Source organism: Cavia porcellus, unplaced genomic scaffold, assembly GCF_034190915.1.
Source record: "Cavia porcellus strain 051 isolate PalLab524CR breed Dunkin Hartley unplaced genomic scaffold, mCavPor4.1 scaffold_13, whole genome shotgun sequence".
In the NCBI taxonomy this organism is placed as follows: Eukaryota; Metazoa; Chordata; class Mammalia; order Rodentia; family Caviidae; genus Cavia; species Cavia porcellus.
Genome location: NW_026947496.1, coordinates 71,730,880 through 71,754,517, shown reverse-complemented (window position 1 = coordinate 71,754,517; position 23,638 = coordinate 71,730,880). Strand labels below are relative to the sequence as shown.

Sequence of the window (23,638 nt, the reverse complement as noted above, 5' to 3'; positions counted from 1 at the left end):
ACACACACCCACCCAACACACACACAGACACAGACACACACACGGACACACACACCCACCCAACACACACACAGACACAGATACACACACCCACCCAACACACACACAGACACAGACACACACACGGACACACACACCCACCCAACACACACACAGACACAGATACACACACCCACCCAACACACACACAGACACAGACACACACACCCACCCAACACACACACAGACACAGATACACACACCCACCCCACACACACACAGACACAGATACACACACGGACACACACACCCACCCAACACACACACAGACACAGATACACACACAGACACAGATACACACACGGACACACACACCCACCCAACACACACAGACACAGATACACACACCCACCCCACACCCACAGACACAGATACACACACGGACACACACACCCACCCAACACACACACAGACACAGACACACACACGGACACACACACCCACCCAACACACACACAGACACAGATACACACACCCACCCAACACACACACAGACACAGACACACACACGGACACACACACCCACCCAACACACACACAGACACAGATACACACACGGACACACACACCCACCCAACACACACACAGACACAGATACACACACCCACCCAACACACACACAGACACAGACACACACACGGACACACACACCCAGCCAACACACACACAGACACAGATACACACATGGACACACACACCCACCCAACACAGACACAGACACAGACACACACACGGACGCACACACCCACCCAACACACACACAGACACAGATACACACACCCACCCAACACACACACAGACACAGATACACACACAGACACACCCACACACCCACATACAGACACAGATACACACACAGACACACACACCCACCCAACACACACACAGACACAGACACACACACCCACCCCCCCCACACACAGACGCAGATACACACACGGACACACACACCCACCCAACGCACACACAGACACAGATACACACACCCACCCCACACACACACAGACACAGATACACACACGGACACACACACCCACCCCACACACACACAGACACAGACACACACACGGACACACACACACACCCAACACACACACAGACACAGATACACACACCCACCCAACACACACACAGACACAGACACACACACGGACACACACACCCACCCAACACACACACAGACACAGATACACACATGGACACACACACCCACCCAACACAGACACAGACACAGACACACACACGGACACACACACCCACCCAACACACACACAGACACAGATACACACACCCACCCCACACACACACAGACACAGATACACACACAGACACACACACACACCCACATACACACACAGACACAGATACACACACAGACACACACACCCACCCCACACACACACAGACACAGATACACACACCCACCCCCCACACACACAGACGCAGATACACACACGGACACACACACCCACCCCACACACACACAGACACAGATACACACACCCACCCAACACACACACAGACACAGATACACACACGGACACACACACCCACCCAACACACACACAGACACAGATACACACACGGACACACACACCCACCCAACACACACACAGACACAGATACACACACGGACACACACACACACCCAACACACACACAGACACAGATACACACACCCACCCAACACACACACAGACACAGACACACACACGGACACACACACCCACCCAACACACACAGACACAGATACACACACCCACCCAACACACACACAGACACAGACACACACACGGACACACACACCCACCCAACACACACACAGACACAGATACACACACCCACCCAACACACACACAGACACAGACACACACACGGACACACACACCCACCCAACACACACACAGACACAGATACACACACCCACCCCACACACACACAGACACAGACACACACACGGACACACACACCCACCCAACACACACACAGACACAGATACACACACCCACCCGACACACACACAGACACAGATACACACACGGACACACCCACACACCCACATACACACACACAGACACAGATACACACACAGACACACACACCCACCCCACACACACACAGACACAGATACACACACCCACCCCACACCCACAGACACAGATACACACACGGACACACACACCCACCCAACACACACACAGACACAGATACACACACGGACACACACCCACCCAACACACACACAGACACAGATACACACATGGACACACACACCCACCCCACACACACACAGACACAGATACACACACGGACACACACACCCACCCAACACACACACAGACACAGATACACAGACCCACCCCACACACACACCCAACACACACACAGACACAGATACACACACCCACCCCACACACACACAGACACAGACACACACACGGACACACACACACACCCAACACACACACAGACACAGATACACACACCCACCCCCCCCACACACAGACACAGATACATACACGGACACACACACCCACCCAACACACACACAGACACAGATACACACAACCACCCAACATACACACAGACACAGACACACACACGGACACACACACCCACCCCACACACACACAGACACAGATACACACACAGACACACCCACACACCCACATACACACACAGACACAGATACACACACAGACACACACACCCACCCCACACACACACAGACACAGATACACACACCCACCCCCCACACACACAGACGCAGATACACACACGGACACACACACCCACCCCACACACACACAGACACAGATACACACACCCACCCAACACACACACAGACACAGATACACACACGGACACACACACCCACCCAACACACACACAGACACAGATACACACACGGACACACACACCCACCCAACACACACACAGACACAGATACACACACGGACACACACACACACCCAACACACACACAGACACAGATACACACACCCACCCAACACACACACAGACACAGACACACACACGGACACACACACCCACCCAACACACACACAGACACAGATACACACACCCACCCAACACACACACAGACACAGACACACACACGGACACACACACCCACCCAACACACACACAGACACAGATACACACACCCACCCAACACACACACAGACACAGACACACACACGGACACACACACCCACCCAACACACACACAGACACAGATACACACACGGACACACACACCCACCCAACACACACACAGACACAGACACACACACGGACACACACACCCACCCAACACACACACAGACACAGATACACACACGGACACACACACCCACCCAACACACACACAGACACAGATACACACACCCACCCAACACACACACAGACACAGACACACACACGGACACACACACCCACCCAACACACACACAGACACAGATACACACACCCACCCAACACACACACAGACACAGATACACACACGGACACACACACCCACCCAACACACACACAGACACAGATACACACATGGACACACACACCCACCCAACACAGACACAGACACAGACACACACACGGACACACACACCCACCCACATACACACACACAGACACAGATACACACACCCACCCAACACACACACAGACACAGACACACACACGGACACACACACCCACCCAACACACACACAGACACAGATACACACACCCACCCAACACACACACAGACACAGATACACACACGGACACACACACCCACCCAACACACACACAGACACAGATACACACATGGACACACACACCCACCCAACACAGACACAGACACAGACACACACACGGACACACACACCCACCCACATACACACACACAGACACAGATACACACACAGACACACACACCCACCCCACACACACACAGACACAGATACACACACAGACACACCCACACACCCACATACACACACACAGACACAGATACACACACAGACACACACACCCACCCCACACACACACAGACACAGATACACACACCCACCCCACGCACACACAGACGCAGATACACACACGGACACACACACCCAGCCAACGCACACACAGACACAGATACACACACCCACCCAACACACACACAGACACAGATACACACACGGACACACACACCCACCCAACACACACACAGACACAGATACACACACGGACACACACACCCACCCCACACACACAGACACAGATACACACACGGACACACACACCCACCCAACACACACACAGACACAGATACACACACCCACCCCACACACACACCCAACACACACACAGACACAGATACACACACCCACCCCACACACACACAGACACAGACACACACACACACCCAACACCCACACAGACACAAATACACACACCCACCCCCCACACACACAGACACAGATACATACACGGACACACACACCCACCCAACACACACACAGACACAGATACACACACCCACCCCACACACACACAGACACAGACACACACACGGACACACACACCCACCCAACACACACACAGACACAGATACACACACCCACCCGACACACACACAGACACAGATACACACACGGACACACCCACACACCCACATACACACACACAGACACAGATACACACACAGACACACACACCCACCCCACACACACACAGACACAGATACACACACCCACCCCACACCCACAGACACAGATACACACACGGACACACACACCCACCCAACACACACACAGACACAGATACACACACGGACACACACCCACCCAACACACACACAGACACAGATACACACACGGACACACACACCCACCCCACACACACACAGACACAGATACACACACGGACACACACACCCACCCAACACACACACAGACACAGATACACAGACCCACCCCACACACACACCCAACACACACACAGACACAGATACACACACCCACCCCACACACACACAGACACAGACACACACACGGACACACACACACTCCCAACACACACACAGACACAGATACACACACCCACCCCCCCCACACACAGACACAGATACATACACGGACACACACACCCACCCAACACACACACAGACACAGATACACACAACCACCCAACACACACACAGACACAGACACACACACGGACACACACACCCACCCCACACACACACAGACACAGATACACACACGGACACACCCACACACCCACATACACACACACAGACACAGATACACACACAGACACACACACCCACCCCACACACACACAGACACAGATACACACACCCACCCCACACACACACAGACGCAGATACACACACGGACACACACACCCAGCCAACGCACACACAGACACAGATACACACACCCACCCAACACACACACAGACACAGATACACACACGGACACACACACCCACCCAACACACACAGAGACACAGATACACACACGGACACACACCCACCCAACACACACACAGACACAGATACACACATGGACACACACACCCACCCCACACACACACAGACACAGATACACACACGGACACACACACACACCCAACACACACACAGACACAGATACACACACCCACCCAACACACACACAGACACAGATACACACACACACCCAACACACACACAGACACAGATACACACACGGACACACACACCCACCCAACAAACACACAGACACTGATACACACACCCACCCCACACACACACAGACACAGACACACACACGGACACACACACACACCCAACACACACACAGACACAGATACACACACGGACACACACCCATCCAACACACACACAGACACAGATACACACACAGACACACACCCACCCAACACACACACAGACACAGATACACACACAGACACACACCCACCCAATACACACAGACACAGATACACACACAGACCCAACACACACACAGACACAGATACACACACCCACCCCACACACACACAGACACAGACACACACACGGACACACACACGCACCCAACACACACACAGACACAGATACACACACCCACCCAACACACACACAGACACAGATACACACACGGACACACACACACACCCAACACACACACAGACACAGATACACACACCCACCCCACACACACACCCAACACACACACAGACACAGATACACACACCCACCCAACACACACACAGACACAGACACACACACGGACACACACACACACCCAACACACACACAGACACAGATACACACACACACACATACACACACACACTTTTATGCGTTCCTTGTCTCCTGCCAAGGAGCTACACCTCCCTCAGCGAACAGATTTCCCTTGTTGACAGTGCTGTCCACAAAGGCTGTGCTGAGGAAAAGCTGCAAGTCTTCTGAAAAGCATGAAGGGCCATGTGGTGTGGTTTATTTACATGCTCTTCCTAATGGAAGGAAGGAGAGGGACAGGGACAGAGCTCACTCCTAGTGACCATGGGGTGGCCACACTGCTTTTCCAGAAAGCCCCAAGAGAAACAGCCCTCATCCCTCCTCAACATGCCTTCTCGATCTCCTTTATGGTTCACCTACAGCCTCCTGACTGGTCAGTCCTACAGTTCAAGGACCCAGTCTTCTCCTGGTGTGGCCCTCTGACTGGGTGGAGAGGGAACGATAGGCCAGATCCAGGCAAAGTGCCCTTGGATGTGAGGCCCTTGAGCACTTGACTGTAATGGCTGCAACTGTGCCCACTGTATTAAGATGGCAGCCAGGCTTCCTGCAAACAGGGGTAGGTGCCATGCATCTGATATGAATCAGGAGGCACAGTATGTTGGTCTGCCCATGACTCCCAGGGTATTGCTCTGCCCAGCTCATGAGGAATCAGCTCAGGGAGCCGGAAAGTCACCGCCAGTGCTGATACTCTGCCCTCTGAACACACACAGACTGTGTGCTAGTAGACTTTGTGGTAAGTCGTCCTAGAAGTGACGGACCTTAGTATCTCCCAATATTGCATCACATCTCTGACCCTCTAAGCCTCAGAGTTTTTTGTGTTTTAAAGAGTATATTTAGTTTTCTTTTTTGCAGTGCTGGGAATTGATGGAAATTTTATTTTTGTTTTTGATGTTGTTATTGAAGTTTTTAAAGGAGTGTATATATCATTGCTTTTGAAGTTTTAGATAATTTCATATTCACAAAAAATTGTAAGAATGAAGAACTTCCATATACCCTTTATCCAGGTTTACCAATATGTATGATTTATCCCACTTTTATAATTCTCTTCTCTCTCTCTCTCCATGTACACACACACACACACACACACACACACACACACACAAACACACACATCTCACATATGTGTATATTAGTGGAAGCAGCTTCTATGTGTATACATGTGTGTTTCTACATATATATGAATTGTATATGTATGAATTCATACCTATGGTTCTTTTTGGAATCATTTGAGACATCATATGGTGTCTCCTTACCTCTAAAAACCTTGGCATGCATTTCCTAAGAACAAAGATACTTTCTTATGTAAGTGCAGTACAGTTACCAAAATCAGGAAATTTAGACATTGATACCATACTATTTTTAATTCATAATTTGTATTCAAATCTCATCAAATATAGCTACTTTTTCTTAGTCCATATGATCCAAGATCAAAAGCTGCATTTCATTGACAAGTTTTTGTTATTTTAATCTTGAAAGACTGCTGTGCCTTTATCTTTTTTTTTTTTTTTTTGCCTGTCTTTTTTTAATCATCAACATATTTTAAAAGGATAGGATGCCCCTCAATTTCAGCTGTTATGGTTTGGGTCTAGATGTCCCCTCAAAGCCTTATGCAGTCACAGGGTTTTGTTGTTTTTGCTGCCATAAAACTGTTGCCCCTCTACCATATGCCACCTTGCGTTGGAGCCCGCTGATTATAGACCAAAATTTCCATGAACTGTGAGCTAAATAAACCTTTCCCCTCTTAATTTTGGGTGTCAGGTATTTTGTTTCAGCAATGAGGAAAAGTAACTAACATAGAATTTAGTACCAAGAGTGTTATTGCTGTGACTGTACCTGAGCATGTGGTTCAGAGGCCTTTAGACAGCTTGTGGGAAGAGTTTGGAAAGGTACAGAGATGCTGGCTGAGAAAGTAGCACTGGAATGTCTTAGGCTGTACTATATGGGAGATTCTAGTCAAAGATCAAAAGACCAGAAAGCTGATAGAAATCTTGCTCAAGACCAAGCTCAAGAGGCTTCTGCGGGAAGGACTTCATTGGCAGTTGGATTCCATATGATGTATGTTATGGATTGGAAGAAAGTTTGTCTGCATTTTGCTTGGGTCCAGAGACTTTGCCTGTGACTAAGATTAAGGGTAGCAAACTAATCTTGTAGAAGAAATTTCAAGGCAGTCAAATGTTGAGGCAAAGACACGGCTAAGGTTGGGGGCTTTTAGCCAGATCCATGTTGAGAATCAAGAAAAAGACCCTAGCAGAATGACTTAAAGTGTTGTGAGTTTGGACAGAAAGCAAGCTCCAGTAAAGAGTGGAATACAGATAGAGCAGAAGAAATCTTAATTGCTAAGAAGGAACAAGAAAATAAAAGAGATGGTCTGAGGGTATCACAAGAAGCAGTGGGACTCTACCCTTTGCAACCCTGAAATTGCAAAAGTGAAAGACTGCTTTGAGAAGAAGCAAAGCTCAGAGCACCATGTTCTAGAATGGTGGCAGCATAGAGAATTTGTTCCTCAGAATTGGATTCAGAATGCTCAGCAATCCAGGCACTCGACTCCTACAGCCAAGGGAGAAGGGAGCCTGGTTACTGCTCCAGCTAGCAGCAGACCTTGGCACAATCCATGTAGTGCTGGTTTTAGGCACATGCAGAATGTAAGAGTAGTGGGATCAGGATGGCTTCCAGATCCTCCAGATTTTAGGAGGCCTGGGAGGCCAGGCAGTGTGTCCCTGAGAAGGCAGTGTATGAAGCTGTGAGTGTGAAGCCAAAGATGTAACAGAGACTTCAGAAGTTTAGAGAAGCCAGAAACGTGAATCTCTGGGGGAAAACTGCAAGGAGGTAGAAAAGCAGGCCCAAGGGGAAAGCCCTGGGAGCTACAAACACTAGCAGTGCCCTTTGGAGTTCACAGGTTGCCACCACATTGTTTTGGATGCTGCACATGTTATTACAGGACGTAACGTTTGCCCTGCTGTATTTTGGACTTGCTTTGGTCCCATTCCTTTGTATCTGCATTAGTAATATTGGGAATGGAAATGTCTATCTTGTGCCACTGACTACTGGAAGTGTTTAACTTTGTTCTCATTTGTAGAGAGGCTCACAACTATGAGTTTTTCTTAAATCTGAGAGGAGACTTTTGATTTGGACTTTTAAGCAAGGATGAAACTGTTGGGACTTTGGCAGCCCTTGCAGATGGACTAAATACCATTTGTATGAAGAGATGTACATGCATCTTTGGGGTTCCAAGGACAAAATGTTATGGTTTGAGTCTAAATGTCACCCAAAGCCTCATGCAGTCATAGGGTTTCTTCTTCAGAGGCAGCTGAATCTAGAGTATATGATTGATCTACAGTGCAATGCTGGGATTAAGGTTGGATGACTGCTGGATCAATTCATTGATTGGATTGGCACTCCACTAATCCTGGTAGATTGGATACCTCTCCTCTCCTTTCTTGGTGCTTTTGCTGTTTTCTGATAACATAAAATGTTGCCCCTCTGCCATGTGCCACCCTGCTTTGGAGTCAGTTAATTATGGACTGAAACCTCCATAAACTGCTGTGAGCTAAATAAATCTTTCCTCTCTTAACTTTGGGAACTGGATATTTTATATCAGCAATAAGGAAAAGTAACTAACACATCAGCTTTGTTAATGTTGCCTAAATATTAGACTGAGTTATGTGGTTTTTGGCAGTAATATTGTTCAATCAACTTGTTCATCTAAGAGCAACACATGAAGGAGCATATTATTTTGGTTTGCCCACAACTCAAATACAGAGTCACTATCATGACTTTGATCATCATGTCCTATAGGATATGAACAAATGTTTCCTATCTCTGGATTTATGCACTATGATTGTGGGCAAAACTTAGATTCACACAATCTGTGTGATGGCCTTGACACAGAAATTACAAATTGCATGCTGACGAATACATGGCTCAGTCCCCTTCCTCAACAGCAAAGCTACCTCCTAACAAGCAGCTTACTACAGTCCCATTAGCAAGTCTAGCCAAGACTAGCAGAAGAGCAACATAAATCAGTGGTTCATATAGCTGGGAGCTAAATAAACAGTCCTATTAAGGCACAATGGTTTAGAGTGTTGTGTTGCATCACAAGAGCTAACCGATGCTTCTTGTATGCAAGGGGAAAGAGCTAGGACTCTATCATTTCAGATCATTGAAGAAATATTTGACCTGGTTTTCTTCCAGCTCCTGCCTCCTTCAGAGACCTGACTCTGCCTATGTTTGTGACTCAAAGCATCATTTTAATTATGTAGTTTGACAAAAGTTCAAGGACAAATCACAGTGCCACATCTTTTTGTTGCTTGACTGGAGAAATCAAGAGGCTCCCTTAATACTCTTCCATAAAAATCAGTTAATGAAGAGAGTTCCTGGATAGAGATGCCATAGCAGAAGAGAAGCTTCTCACTAATAAACTGATGATCACCTGGTAGGGCTTAAGTTTCACCATGGCTCTTACATTCACCAGCTCCTCTAACTTCTTCCCTGGAGATTGGAAGTTGGCTCATCTGGGATGCAGCCTAAGGATTTGTATTTTTAACAAGTGCATCTGCTTGCTATTTTTAATGACCAAAGAAGTTTGGGAAATCCTGCATTATACAAGTAGTTCTCAGTATAATTTGTGCTTTAAAAATCATTGGGATTTAAAAGACAAAAAACAAAAATACAAGCTTAACACCCAAAATATTTACAGCAGAATTTCCAGGGCTGGCACCAAGGCATCACTATTTTTAATACTTCCTAAGATGAGTCGCATGCAGCCAGTCAGAGCCTGTGTTGACTTCTATGACTAAGGATTAAGAAATCGGCCTTTTCTCCATTAGCATGAAATCTCCCCTTCAGCAGCATGTGTTTCTGATAATGAAGGTGCACTTCTTTTGGTGCCCATGAAGTGCTGCCCAGGATTATTCTTTGTGGTTTTCTCCCGCACCACTCAGTCGATATTTCAGAAGGAAGCTGAATTTTCCTTTCTAAGAGCTATTTTCTAAGTTCTATAAATTTCCACCTGGGGAGAAAGAACTTTTTTCTTCTTGCTGTGCTGTTTGCTATCACAAGAGGCTGAAGTGCAGGTTCTGAGCATCAGTGACAGGAGCAGATGTGCCAAGGCTCTGCCCTTTCCCTGGAGACCCAGAGCATTCCCACACACAGGCCTCTGGGTAGGCATCTGTGCTTCTTTGCTGGAGGGCAGCACTTAGCTTACTGGAATCTTTTGCCTATTCAAACAAACAAACAAACAAACAAAACTAGAAGAGCCTGGAAATCTACATCTCCTGAAGTAGCCCTTCAGCACTGACTGACAGGCGCAGCAGCATGGGTTCTCCAGCTCACTCACTCTGCCTCCAGATATTTCCTGAGAGACCAGGCCAAGGTTTCCCACCTCATCCACCACTGTGAGCTTCACTTAGTTTTGTACCTCTGCCTGGCCACATTTCCTTTCCTATCCAGTTGTTCAGTTCCCAATTGGCTTTTCTTGGAAGTCTTCTTGTAAAGCACATTCAGAGTGTCCTCACCTCAAAGACTTCTACCAAATCGATTCTAAAGCAGCAGCTGCCAAGACTGCACCTCCAGGACCTTCACAAAGATGGCGAAACTGACCTTCATCCTTAATACACAGGGCGCTGTACATGCCTCCAGGAGCTGGGCTGTCCTCAATGCGCACACCAACAGCTCTCATGGTCTGCTGCTCACCATCCCCTTTGCTACACACAGTTGTCCTGGAACAAAGGAGACACCAGGTTAGCAGAACTTCTCTGAGGTGAATAAAGGGGAAATGAAGAACTCTTTTCTGCTATCAGCTCTGTCCCAAATGATATTTCTTCTGGTTCATGAGCTTTGACTGGAAGTCAACATGGAAACATTTCCCCAAACAAAGGTCAACATTCAAGAAGACAGATGATGCTTGTGTTGAAGATATAGGTATCAAACCAAGTTTCAGAGGCAACACACTGTTGGTCTCTGCTAACATATTTTAACTTCATATTTCTTAAGCTTCATTTTCATATTTCTTAAGCTGGGTCATTAGTTCGTGAACCTTCAGCTTTCTTCGTTTTCTAACACAAACACTTAATGTGCTGTATTTCTTGCTAGGTATACTTTTAATAGCACTAGATTAGTTTGGGTATAGTTTTGACATTATACAATACTAAATATGTGCTAAATTCCATTATAATCTAAATTTTGCCCCATGATTTATTTAGGAATATCTTTTGTAAACAGCAAATAGTTAAATTTGCATGTGCCTGTGGCCTTTGTTCCTTGGGAGGCTGAGTTAGGGGGATGGGTGGAGGGGATGAGTTCAGATCAGCCTGAGTACAACAGAAAGACTGCACATGAAAAAATAAAAACAAACAAACAAGCCTAACCTAAGACAAACAAAAACCATTTGACATCTGTTTTCTAATATGAGCATCTGTCTACTTATAATTAGTTTAATCACCACTTTCTTTTCATGTAGATCTGCTATCGTACATGTCCTACCCATTGTTCTATCTTTTATCGTTCTTCTTACCTATTTTGGGTTGTTTGAATTCCTTTTTGGGGAAGAGCACTGGATTTTTCCTCTGTATGGATCTGACTATTACTTACCTTTTACTGTTCATTTAAGTAGAACCTAGAAGTTACTTCTACCTTCTCCCTCAGTAATACAATTTTAAAAGCTATATGTTAACTTACTTAGAATACTCTGACACTCTAATGCACTGAAACGTCTTCCAGGACACTGACAGTTTATCACACTGAAATATCTTCCAGGACACTAACAACCTAATGCACTGAAATATGTTCCAATGCACTGATAATCTGTTTTTTTTTTTTTTTTCCTTCTTATACTAGGTATTGAACCCAAGGTCTTTAAACTGAACTATATATCTCTACCCCTTTTCTAAATTTTCAGACAGGTCCTCACCAAATTGCTAAGTTCCCTGGATATGCTTGAACTTGTGATCTTCCTGCCTTAGCCTTCTAGGATGCTGGTATTATAGTCATGTGACACCATGCCTTACTTTTATGACACTTTTTTTTTTTTTTGTCTGTCTTTTTGAGACAGGGTCTCACTATGCAATTCAGGCTGGCCTTTAATTCACTTTGTAGCCCAGGCTGGTCTTGAACTCACAAGGATCCTTCTGGCTCAGCTCCCCAGTGTTGGAATTACAGGGATGTACCACCATGCCTGGTTCTGTGACACTTTTTAATCTGATGTTAAATCTGTTTTAAATCTCATCTTAAATTCATCAAGTTCTTAATTTTAGTTACTGTGTTTTTCATGTCTAGAGTTTCCGTTTGGTTGTTTTTAATAGATTCACATCCTCTGCCAAACTTCTTGCATTTTATATATTTGAACATGTTTGTTTATTTGTTCATTTTGAGACAGTCTTGCTATGCATTCTAGACTGGTCCTGAACTCACCATGTTGCCCAGGCTGGCCTTGAACTCATGATGATCCTCCTGCCTCAGCCTCCCAAGTGCTGGGATTACAGACATGCAGCATGCCTGGCTTATCTTTAAAAATTTTAGGAGTAGTAAAAGTCTGCATCTACTGGTGTCAATAAGTGAAACTTCTATTAGCTACCACTCCTCTTGGATTCTATTTTTTTTTTTTTAACCTTGTCTCCTCATGTGACTAATTATTTTGCATTGTGGGAGAAGTCCTACAGTGACTGAAATTGCTAGTTGAAATAAATAGAAGCATTGCATAATAATCTTTTTCTCAAAGGGGCATTTGCATTGATTCTTCTAGACTCCAGGAGCCTGGGAACCAGCACCCAGAATCACTCCTATCCAAATCCAAGGTTTTTTAGGATTTGATGGCTTACAACTGCTCCTAAGAAGGCCTGTGGCCAGTTACCTCTTACCCCTGGAGTACAGCTCAGCATGGTGCAAACCCAAAGCACAAGTGGCTTGCCAGTTCCCCTCTGTGCAGAAGTTGAATTGAAATCACTTAGCTTTTCAAGACACCTTTATGAAATATGCAAACATTCCCAGGAAACTGGTGGCCCCAAACTCTGAATTCATCATTCTAGATCTTCCTTTTTCTCTGGATTTATGCATCTTCCTTTTTCTCTGGATTTATGCATATACTCAATATCAATTCATAGAGACACAGGTCAGATCTGCTATAAATCTATTATGTCATAACCATAAAAGGCACCAAGAACTTTAATAATTGCTTTCCAGTGTCTACATGGTTAGAGAGCCATGCAGAAAAGACCCACTGTGAAATATACATACTAATGGTTAGGTACTTACTGCTTCCAGAAATATTAAAAATTGTAATGTGTTGTATAATAATATAGTATAATATAGTATATGCATGTTTTCCTTATAAAGAAGTGTCACCTTAACAGGCAGAGGCTTTTCATGTGACTTTTAGAAAACTCACAGAAGACAGACCTTTCCAGTGACCTAGTCAGACGGTAACTGCTTAGGATGTCTGGGACAATTACTGAGCCAGGCACTGTCCTAATAAGTACTATATATATATATATATATATATATATATATATATATATATATATTTGGTACCAGGAATTGAACTCAGGACTTTGCACTTGCCAGGAAGGTGCTGTGCCACTGAGCTATATTCCTGGTCCCTTTTTCTTTAATTTTTAAAAATTGAATTTATTTACTTAATTTCTTGCTTTTTACTGGTTAAATAGATGAATGAGTTTAATTTTGGCAGATTCATACATGCACATATCATACTTTGATCATTTTCATTCCCCCCTCATTCTCTGGCATCATACCCCAGCTTTCAGGGCTGTTTCAAAACCTCCATCCCACGTTCCAAATGAGTATCTGCAGGAAAAAGGGTATAAACAACATATACTAAACAATTAACAGCTATCACCTCTGCGGTGCAGAAGAAGTGAGAAACTCATTTTATGCATGTCTGTATCACTTGAAATTTTTACAACAAATTTTAGTATCTTAAAGAGAAAACTCAAATTAAGAAAGAGGGCAAAAACTGTGATATAACTCCAGATGAATGTTTTTGTGTAAGAATTCAAAACAAGAGTGTGCTGAAAGCCCCTACTCACTGCACTTTACCTACCCTGGTACTTCCCCAGGACAATTACTGAGTGTCCATCCGAGCCTACTGGGGTAGCTGGGGCAAGAAGGAAAGGAGAACTCACCCGAGGGTGCCATCTGCCAGCCAGCCCGTGGTGCACACCGCAAAGGCACAGTCCTGGACCACCCTGCGCAGCTCATCCACAGACATCAGGTGGGCACCCCTACTCTTACAGAAGAGCTGAGCTGTCTCCAGGTCCAGGCCCTGAGTGCTGTTTTGAGACTCCAACACAAACAGCTTCCCTGTGTGGGGACAAGCACAAACACACATGGGCTCCAGGGTTCACTGCTGACTGGCAGACACCCAAAACGTAGCTTCCCGGTTGCTGGAGACCCAACACACCGCATCCCAGGGACCAAGTGATGACAAGTACACCAGTGTTTTCATTTTTGCTCTAATTTTAATTTTTATTTTATTAGATAGGGTCTCACTATGTTGCCCAGACTGGTCTGGAACTTGTTGGGTAATGATCCTTCTGTCATCTCCCCAGTAACTGTGACTACAGGCATATACCACCACACCTGGCTTGCTACGGTCTTCTTCAAAACAAACAAGCAAAACCAGCTGCTCTGGCATGTTGCAGGTTATGTTATCTGCATATGTTATTCACATTTTAAAAAGGTGCTTTGCTTTGCAATCCACAGGGCAGCAAGGCTCAGTGTGTGAAGTTGCTTGGTCTCTAAGGCACTAACTTAAGTCTCAATTTTGCCTTCCTCTGCTTCCTACAGTCCTGAGGTGACTTCTTTCAAAGAAGGTGGCTTTAGGTCTCTTGAGGATCTTCCCACAAAAACTTCACTTCTATCTGCTGTCCTCTTCTGCTGGACAAAACAGTCTAGGACTTGTGTGGTGCGCCTCACTTCCTGCAGCATATCAGTCTGTGGGTGTGCAGAGGGCTCCAAAGAAATTATGACAGATGTAGGAATGAGAGCATGGGTTTACGCAGAGGTGGAAGCCCAGCCTCCAGGCAAAAAGGAGCTCCAGGCAAGAAAAGCACTGGGTAGGAGGGAGCATATGGTCCCCAATATCTTTTAGGATGGATAAAGTAATGCCATGGGTGGCTCTATCTAGTTTAACATAAAGCCAGAGAAGAAAAAACAAAACAAAACCAGGTAGAATGAGATACTTCCATTTGTCAGCACTTTTGTTTTCTAGTACTGAGGACTGAACCCAGGGCATTTGCTTTGTGCTATATCCCCAGCACCGTATCCCCTTATTCTGAGACAGGATCTTGCAAAGCTGCCCAGAGAAAACTCAAACTTTTGATTCTCCCACCTCAACTTCCCAGAGTGCTGGGATTTACAGCACTATGTCACCACTTCTGGCTAGCAAATTTTTCACAACGATCTTACAAGAATAAGACACCTCACTATGGTAACTACTATTATGTCAGGCTACCTGGTGGTGAAACACAATGATGCTTAAATTGTTCGGTTCTGACCTGTGTTGTTCTATTGATATGTCCTCTTTTATCTCAATCTCCTCCTTTTTTTAAAAATTAATTAATTTATTTTTTAATTAAGGGAAAATTAAATTAAAAATGGCGGGATATATTATAGTAACTTTTTTGTTTTCCTATTAACCTGATTTGAACCCCGGTATTGTTCTCCCCATCTTGTTCTGACTGATTTTACTATATTCTGTTTTGTTTAATAGTATCAAGTTTGAGGGTATAGGCAACCACGTTGAAGGCAACAAGATATTCTATGATGCCCATTATGGTTTGACTATTATCTTCTTTGGAAGTCCTGTAAGGTCTCCAATGTGGGTTCTATTGGTCTTGTTCTGTACTGTTTTGTTCAATTCTATTATACCAGATGATACAGGCAACTCTTTTTAAGATAGCAAGAGGCATAATGCTAACCATTGTTGATCACCTGGTATTTTCTTTTTACATTATATACTATGTCCACCCTCCTGTTCTGACTCTGTTTTGCTTTGTCACATTGAGTTTTGTTTTGTTTTGTTTCATTTGTTCTGCTTCTTTTTTGTTTGTTTGTTTTATTTTTTCCTCTTCAAAGAAAAACTTATAAGAACTGTGGGAGTAATAAAACCCAAATGTGTAATTGTTATCATAAAAAAGAGAGGAAAAGAAAGTGATCTAAAGGATACAACTGCATGTATATTTAAGTGTGTAGGATAGAAAACCGTATTACTGAGCTTTTATTGGGTCATTGAACAGAACTGTCTGCAATCTCACTGTATTAATGTCCACTTTGTATGCTTTAATTTTGTAATCTGGACAACTGTTTCTGAGATGACAGTATGTAATCTATTAACTAGTGATTTTTTACTGTATATTTTTTCTTTTGAAATTCTGTATTACTTGTACCCTTTTACTGTTTTGTTTTGCTCTTTAAATAAAATTTTTTAAAAAAAGAACAACAAAAAAAGAATAAGACACCTGACTGCACATTAGACTACAGAATACATATCATTTGGGGCACACACAGAACATTTGTAAAAATAACCAAATATTAAGATACAAAGCAAATACAAAAAACAGTCTCAAAAAACCAAAATCACACCAAGCATTTTTTTAGACTACAACACAAGCTAGTATCTTTTTTTAAAAAAATTATCAAATACATACATGACATCTATTATGGGCATGGTGCTGTTTAAATTGTATTATAAATATTCCTTACGTTAATCCTAAAAGCAACATTGATATTGGTGCTATTATTAACCCCATTTTTTAGCATAATACTTGTTCAAGATCACATAGTAGAGATACAAAACCAGGCAGTTTGGTTCTCGGTCAATGATTTGTTTTTTCTTTTTCTTTTTCTTTCTCTTTTTTTTTTTTTTTTGGAACTGGGGATCAAACTCACAACCTCACACTCGCCAGGCAGGCACTTATGCCACTGAGCTAAATCCTCAGCCCTGATTTTTTTTTTTTTTTTTTTCTTGAGACAGGGTCTCACTGTGTAGTTCATACTGGCCTTGAGTTCAGTGTGTAGCCTAGGCTGGCCTCAAATGCACAGCAATCCTCCTGCCTCAGCCTCCCAAATGCTGGAATAATGGACATACTCCACCATGCCTGGCAATTTTCTTTTCATTAGTTTACATTTGGAATACGTGCTAGTAATATCCTGGCAATGACCATTAATCACTGTGCTCTTATATTGCCTGTCAATAACAAAGGAGTAAGTAGGCAATCGCCTTGAGTATGGAAGTTCAAGATATACTTCTAACTGAACCATGTGCTCAAAGAAACAATCAGAAAGCATTCTAATTTGAGGGACAAAAACTTATGGAGAAACTAGTGTCATGTTACAAAGAGGTGTAACTAAAATATCAATGATCTAAGACTTTCATCTGTAAAACCTAAGAAGTCACAAAATCCACAGCTTCTAAAGAAGTAGAAAGCAGGATATAATACAGAGTGGAAATCAATGAGTGTAAAGGCAAACATACACTAGAGAAAATAAACAAAGCCAGAGACTTGAGTTTTTTCCAAAAAGAATAACAAAATTTATAATCTCCTGACAAGACTAATCAAGGTAAAAAGCAAGAAAATACAAATGATCAATATCAAAATGAAAGGCAGTATCTTTATATATCCCAAGGATGCTGAAATGATGATTACAGATGATTAGGTTAGGTATGCCAGCATGTTTGACAATTTAGATGAAATGAACAAATTTCTTTAAAAAAAAAAACTTAGACACTCTGACACAAATAAAATTTAAAATCTGAATATTCTTTTGTCTACTAATGACACTAAATTCATTATTCAAACTTTCCCAGAAGAAATTTCCAAATATAAATGACCTTATTACCAAAACCCACAAACCAAAAAAAAAAAAACAAAAACAAAAAGTCTCACCTTATAATAACTTTCTAAGAATAGAAGAGGCAAGAACTTTCCAGTTCATTTAGGAACTGCCATAACCCTGATGCCAACACCTAACAAGAAATGAAATTGTAGGCCAATTTATTATACAATAGAATTAATGTTGCCCTCTCTTCAGGTTCAGTTCTGAATTTTCTCAGTGTAAAAATTTTCCCTGGCATTCTGTGCACACCTGGTTTCAAAGACCTTACATAAATGACAAATCCTTACATAAATAACACATTTTTCTCTTCAGATCAAACCTTTTCCATTCACTCTGTCCACCTCTGTCTTTTTCTTGGACAACAGAAATAATACCTGGTAGGTTTCTCTACACTCAGTGTTGCCCTGTCCAAACTGCCCTTCCTATATTACAGTTAGGGTGATTGATTCAGAATTCGTGTGTGAGGCTGGGCATGGAGGCACAATCCCAGCACTTCCAAGGTTGAGACAGGATTACAAATTTGAGCCCAGCCTGGGGAATTTAATGAGACCCTATCTCAAAATGAAAACAAAACAATGAGGCTATAGTTCAGTGGAAAGGCCTGGGTTCAATCTCCTGTTCAAAAGAAAGCGACAGCCAACTCTGATCAGTCACTCTGCTAAGACCACTGCAACAGCCGCCTGTCCTAGAATCTCCAGGTCACGGTGGGTGCCCTGCCCTGCCACTTTCTCTAGCTTCATCTCAAGCCGCTTCAGCTCACAGGTTCTGCTTCAGTCACTCTGGTTCTTAACCACAAGTCCCACCTGTAACTACCACTGAAAAGTTCTTCTAGTACCACGCATTCCCCTCCCAGGGCACCCTTCCCTCTCTTTTTTCCTCCCGCCAGCCTACTCAGCTTTCGGATTCTCCTGAAACAAGTCAAATTCTTCCAGGTTAGCTCTCCTGAAGGGCAGAGCGCCTTCTTTAATCTTACCCATTACAAAATTGCAGTTCCACATTTCTTTTTGGGATTATTTGTCTAATGACTCTTTTCCCCTTTGTGTTTAAGCTTTCTGATAGAAAGTACCTATTTCACTTCATCATTCTACCTTCATCAGCAATGCTGGTTACATAGTAGAGATTCAGTAAATAGCTGTTGAATCAATTATCTTTCTCTGTAATTATTAGTCAAAACAGGTTTCTGCATTAAGTTAATGTAAGATTTTTTTCTGTTTCAAAAGTGTTTAAAAGTGTAGTAGCAGGTCTTCATTATGTATGAGATGCGTATCTAATCAGTCAAATGTAAAGTAAATGTATCTCACTTGTATTGTTACCAACTTATTTTTTAAACATTGTTTCTGTCCCAATCCATGCCTTCAAATATCTGCAATGCATCACAATTTATTTAACAATATTTCTTTCTCCTCTGTCACGTAGTACACAAATAAAGTGTGGGCAGGGGTGGTAGTTGTATTTAGTAAAGAATCCCTTCATATATAGTTTATGATTTTTCAATGGCTCTATTATAAAGTGGGAGCTCAGAAAATGGGATTTCTTAAAAGGAAGTGTATTTATGATTCTGCATTGAGGAAGCAGAGATAAGGAAAGGGAGAATGGGGAAAGAAAGCATTTTTGGCAGTCACTAACGAAGAGACATGGGCTTCTCTTTACTTTCCCTCTGTCCAATGATGGTTCTGCTTTCAGTGTTTGTTGTCTCATAACAAGCCAGATAGTCACAAAAATCCTTTTCGATATGGCATATCACTTACAAACGGCCTGCAAAAACATTTTTCTAAAGGAAATAAAATTGGCCCCAAAGTATTCATTGTTCAAAGTTAATACAAATCCAATTCATTCTACTTGCATTTCTTAGTTTAGTTTTTATAACTACATCAGGCCAAAAATACTAAAGAATTACCAGTGGACCGACTGTTAATAGATATGAGGTTTCATGGTGGGTAGGAGTGAATTAGAATTAGTTTCACAAAAATAGTGTGAATGCAGCTCAATGATTACACTAAAAAAAAGCCAATGGAATGTGTATTTTAAATTTTTATGTAAATTTTATGTGAATTCTCTCTCAATTTAAAGAATTAACAGTGGTCACTAATTGCTTTGAAAATGAAAAACGTTTTGTCTCTAACCGTGAAGATCTGCAGCCATGAGTTATCCTTAACTAGAAAGCTTTTCAAGTATGGACTCTACAACAAAGAGCATAAAAAGGGTAAGATAGGGGCTGGGAATTTAGCTCAGCGGCATAAGCACCTGCCTTGCAAGCAGGCGGTCCTGGGTTCGATCCCCCGGTATCGCTTTAAAAAAAAAAAAAAAAAAACTCTAAGACAATGTGTAGCGTGCATTTCCCCCCCTTTCTTTAACCACCACACTTCTTTTTGCCCTTTTTTGCTCACCCATTATGTCTTGCTAGATAAGAATGACATTTTAAAATACTCAAAGCATCCATCCTAAATCAGTTGAGGACTTTTCTCCTCTACCAATCTACATTATCCTAAGTTGTGGATCTACTAGAAACACCCTACAGGTGTGAAATTTGCTTAAAATTTGCTTTCTTCAGAGCCTCCTGTGCCAAGTTCAGAGGGGTTTTGCTCCAACATCAAAGCACAGCTGGATTAGCTTTTCAAAATAGAACTGATGCAAGGTTTGATCTCACTAATTTAAGGGAAATATTAAATGTTGAATTCAGGTTCAAAAGACAAACAACCCAAAGTTGGTCGATTCTCAGGGAATCTGCTTCAGTCTGGCCCTTACTTATCACTGCTCTATCTCACGTCTTAAGCCTCAACCATTCTTTCCCCAGATTTTTCCTTTGGATCAACTACTCCTCTCCAGTTCCCTCCTCTCCCTTTATGTGGGGGATTTCCACTTATTTTTCAGATCTTCCTAGACCAAACCAAAGCACCCGAAGGCGTTCTCTAACCGCCGGCCTTGTGTCCAGCACACTTCAGTAGACCTTGAGAAGTGCGAGAGGTGGGGAATTAATCCCCATGCGTCCTGGACCTGATCTCGTCGCGGAGGCCGTTCACGGAGCCCGCGCGCCCCGGGGAAGGGAGGTGACCGAGCCTGCGGGGCGGCCCGCCGTCCGCGCACTCACCGTCCGCTCGCACCGAGGGGCGCTGAACCCCGAGCAGCAGCAGCAGCAGCAGCAGCGCCGACGGGCGGCGCGCGGGGGAGCCCGGGCCGGGGCGCTGGGCCGTCATGGTGCCGGCGTCCGCGTCCCGGACAGGGTCAGGCTTCGCCCCGGCGTCCCGCGGGCAGCGAGCACCGGGCAGCGGGGGGCCGGCCGCGGAATCCCGGGGTGTCCTCCGTGCGCGCACGGGCGGCTGCAACGCGCTCCGCCTCGGCCGGGACACGGGAGACCTCGGTGCCAGAAGGGGCTGCGCCCGCGGGCGCCGCCGGGCGGAGGGGCGGCCAGGAGGCGGGGAGAGCAGCGCGGGCGCGAGAGCCCTGCGGCCCGTGTGGCCACCTCCGACGACAGGGCGACACGGGGACCGGGCGACACGGGGACGGGGCGACACGGGGACCGGGCGACACGGGGACGGGGCGACACGGGGACGGGGCGACACGGGGACGGGGCGACACGGGGACCGGGCGACACGGGGACGGGGCGACACGGGGACGGGGCGACACGGGGACCGGGCGACACGGGGACCGGGCGACACGGGGACGGGGCGACACGGGGATGGGGCGACACGGGGACGGGGCGACACGGGGACCGGGCGACACGGGGACGGGGCGACACGGGGACGGGGCGACACGGGGACCGGGCGACACGGGGACCGGGAGACACGGGGACGGGGCGACACGGGGACGGGGCGACACGGGGACGGGGCGACACGGGGACCGGGCGACACGGGGACGAGGCGACACGGGGACGGGGCGACACGGGGACCGGGCGACACGGGGACGGGGCGACACGGGGACCGGGCGACACGGGGACCGGGAGACACGGGGACGGGGCGACACAGGGACCGGGCGAGGCCGAGCTCGGTGCCCGGCTCGGTGCTCCATCTCGTGGCTTTTCTTTTTTTTTTTTTTTTTTTAATTTGAGAAGCAAAGGCTTTATTAGGTAAAATCCAGGCTTGGTGACGAGCCAATTTGGAGACTGCGCCATCTCGTGGCTTTTCAACAGGAAAAACTGATCCGGCGTTCGCTGATAGAACAGGAGCATGGGGTGGCGAGATTCCTGTTTTCCAGCCAGGAAAGGGCACCTTCAGGGACGCGGCAGGAATCTCAGGGCATCGAGGGCTTTACCTCGAACACCCTCAGTACCATTTTCTCAACACCACAGAGCTGTGGGATTCCACATTATCGCCCAAGTCAGGGCTTCCTGACCTCCGTGGGACTGAGGTGCTTTTTGTGTGGGCTGGGAATCTACTTTGTAAAAAAGTGTTGCAGTGAATTTGCCCTGAGTTGATTCCTTCCTCGGCTCATCCTGGCCTGTCCTCTGTCTTCTTGACATCCATTCTGTCCAGTGGAGGAGGCTTTACT

The 23,638-nt window shown here is 45.2% G+C and overlaps 1 protein-coding gene across 1 annotated transcript in view; it reads right to left on the bottom strand.

The window, feature by feature from the left end:
• The window catches only part of Susd5 (sushi domain containing 5), a 77,151-nt gene extending 54,001 nt beyond the window's left edge, over window positions 1–23,150 (bottom strand). Inside the window, exons 1-3 of the mRNA XM_003473396.5 lie at window positions 22,242–23,150; window positions 15,439–15,616; window positions 11,903–12,021 (exon numbers count right to left, since the gene is read on the bottom strand). Coding sequence (XP_003473444.2) covers window positions 11,903–12,021; window positions 15,439–15,616; window positions 22,242–22,347 — 403 coding nt within the window. The 5' untranslated portion in view covers window positions 22,348–23,150. The remainder of the gene's footprint in view (window positions 1–11,902; window positions 12,022–15,438; window positions 15,617–22,241) is intronic.
• Window positions 23,151–23,638: the final 488 nt, after the last annotated feature.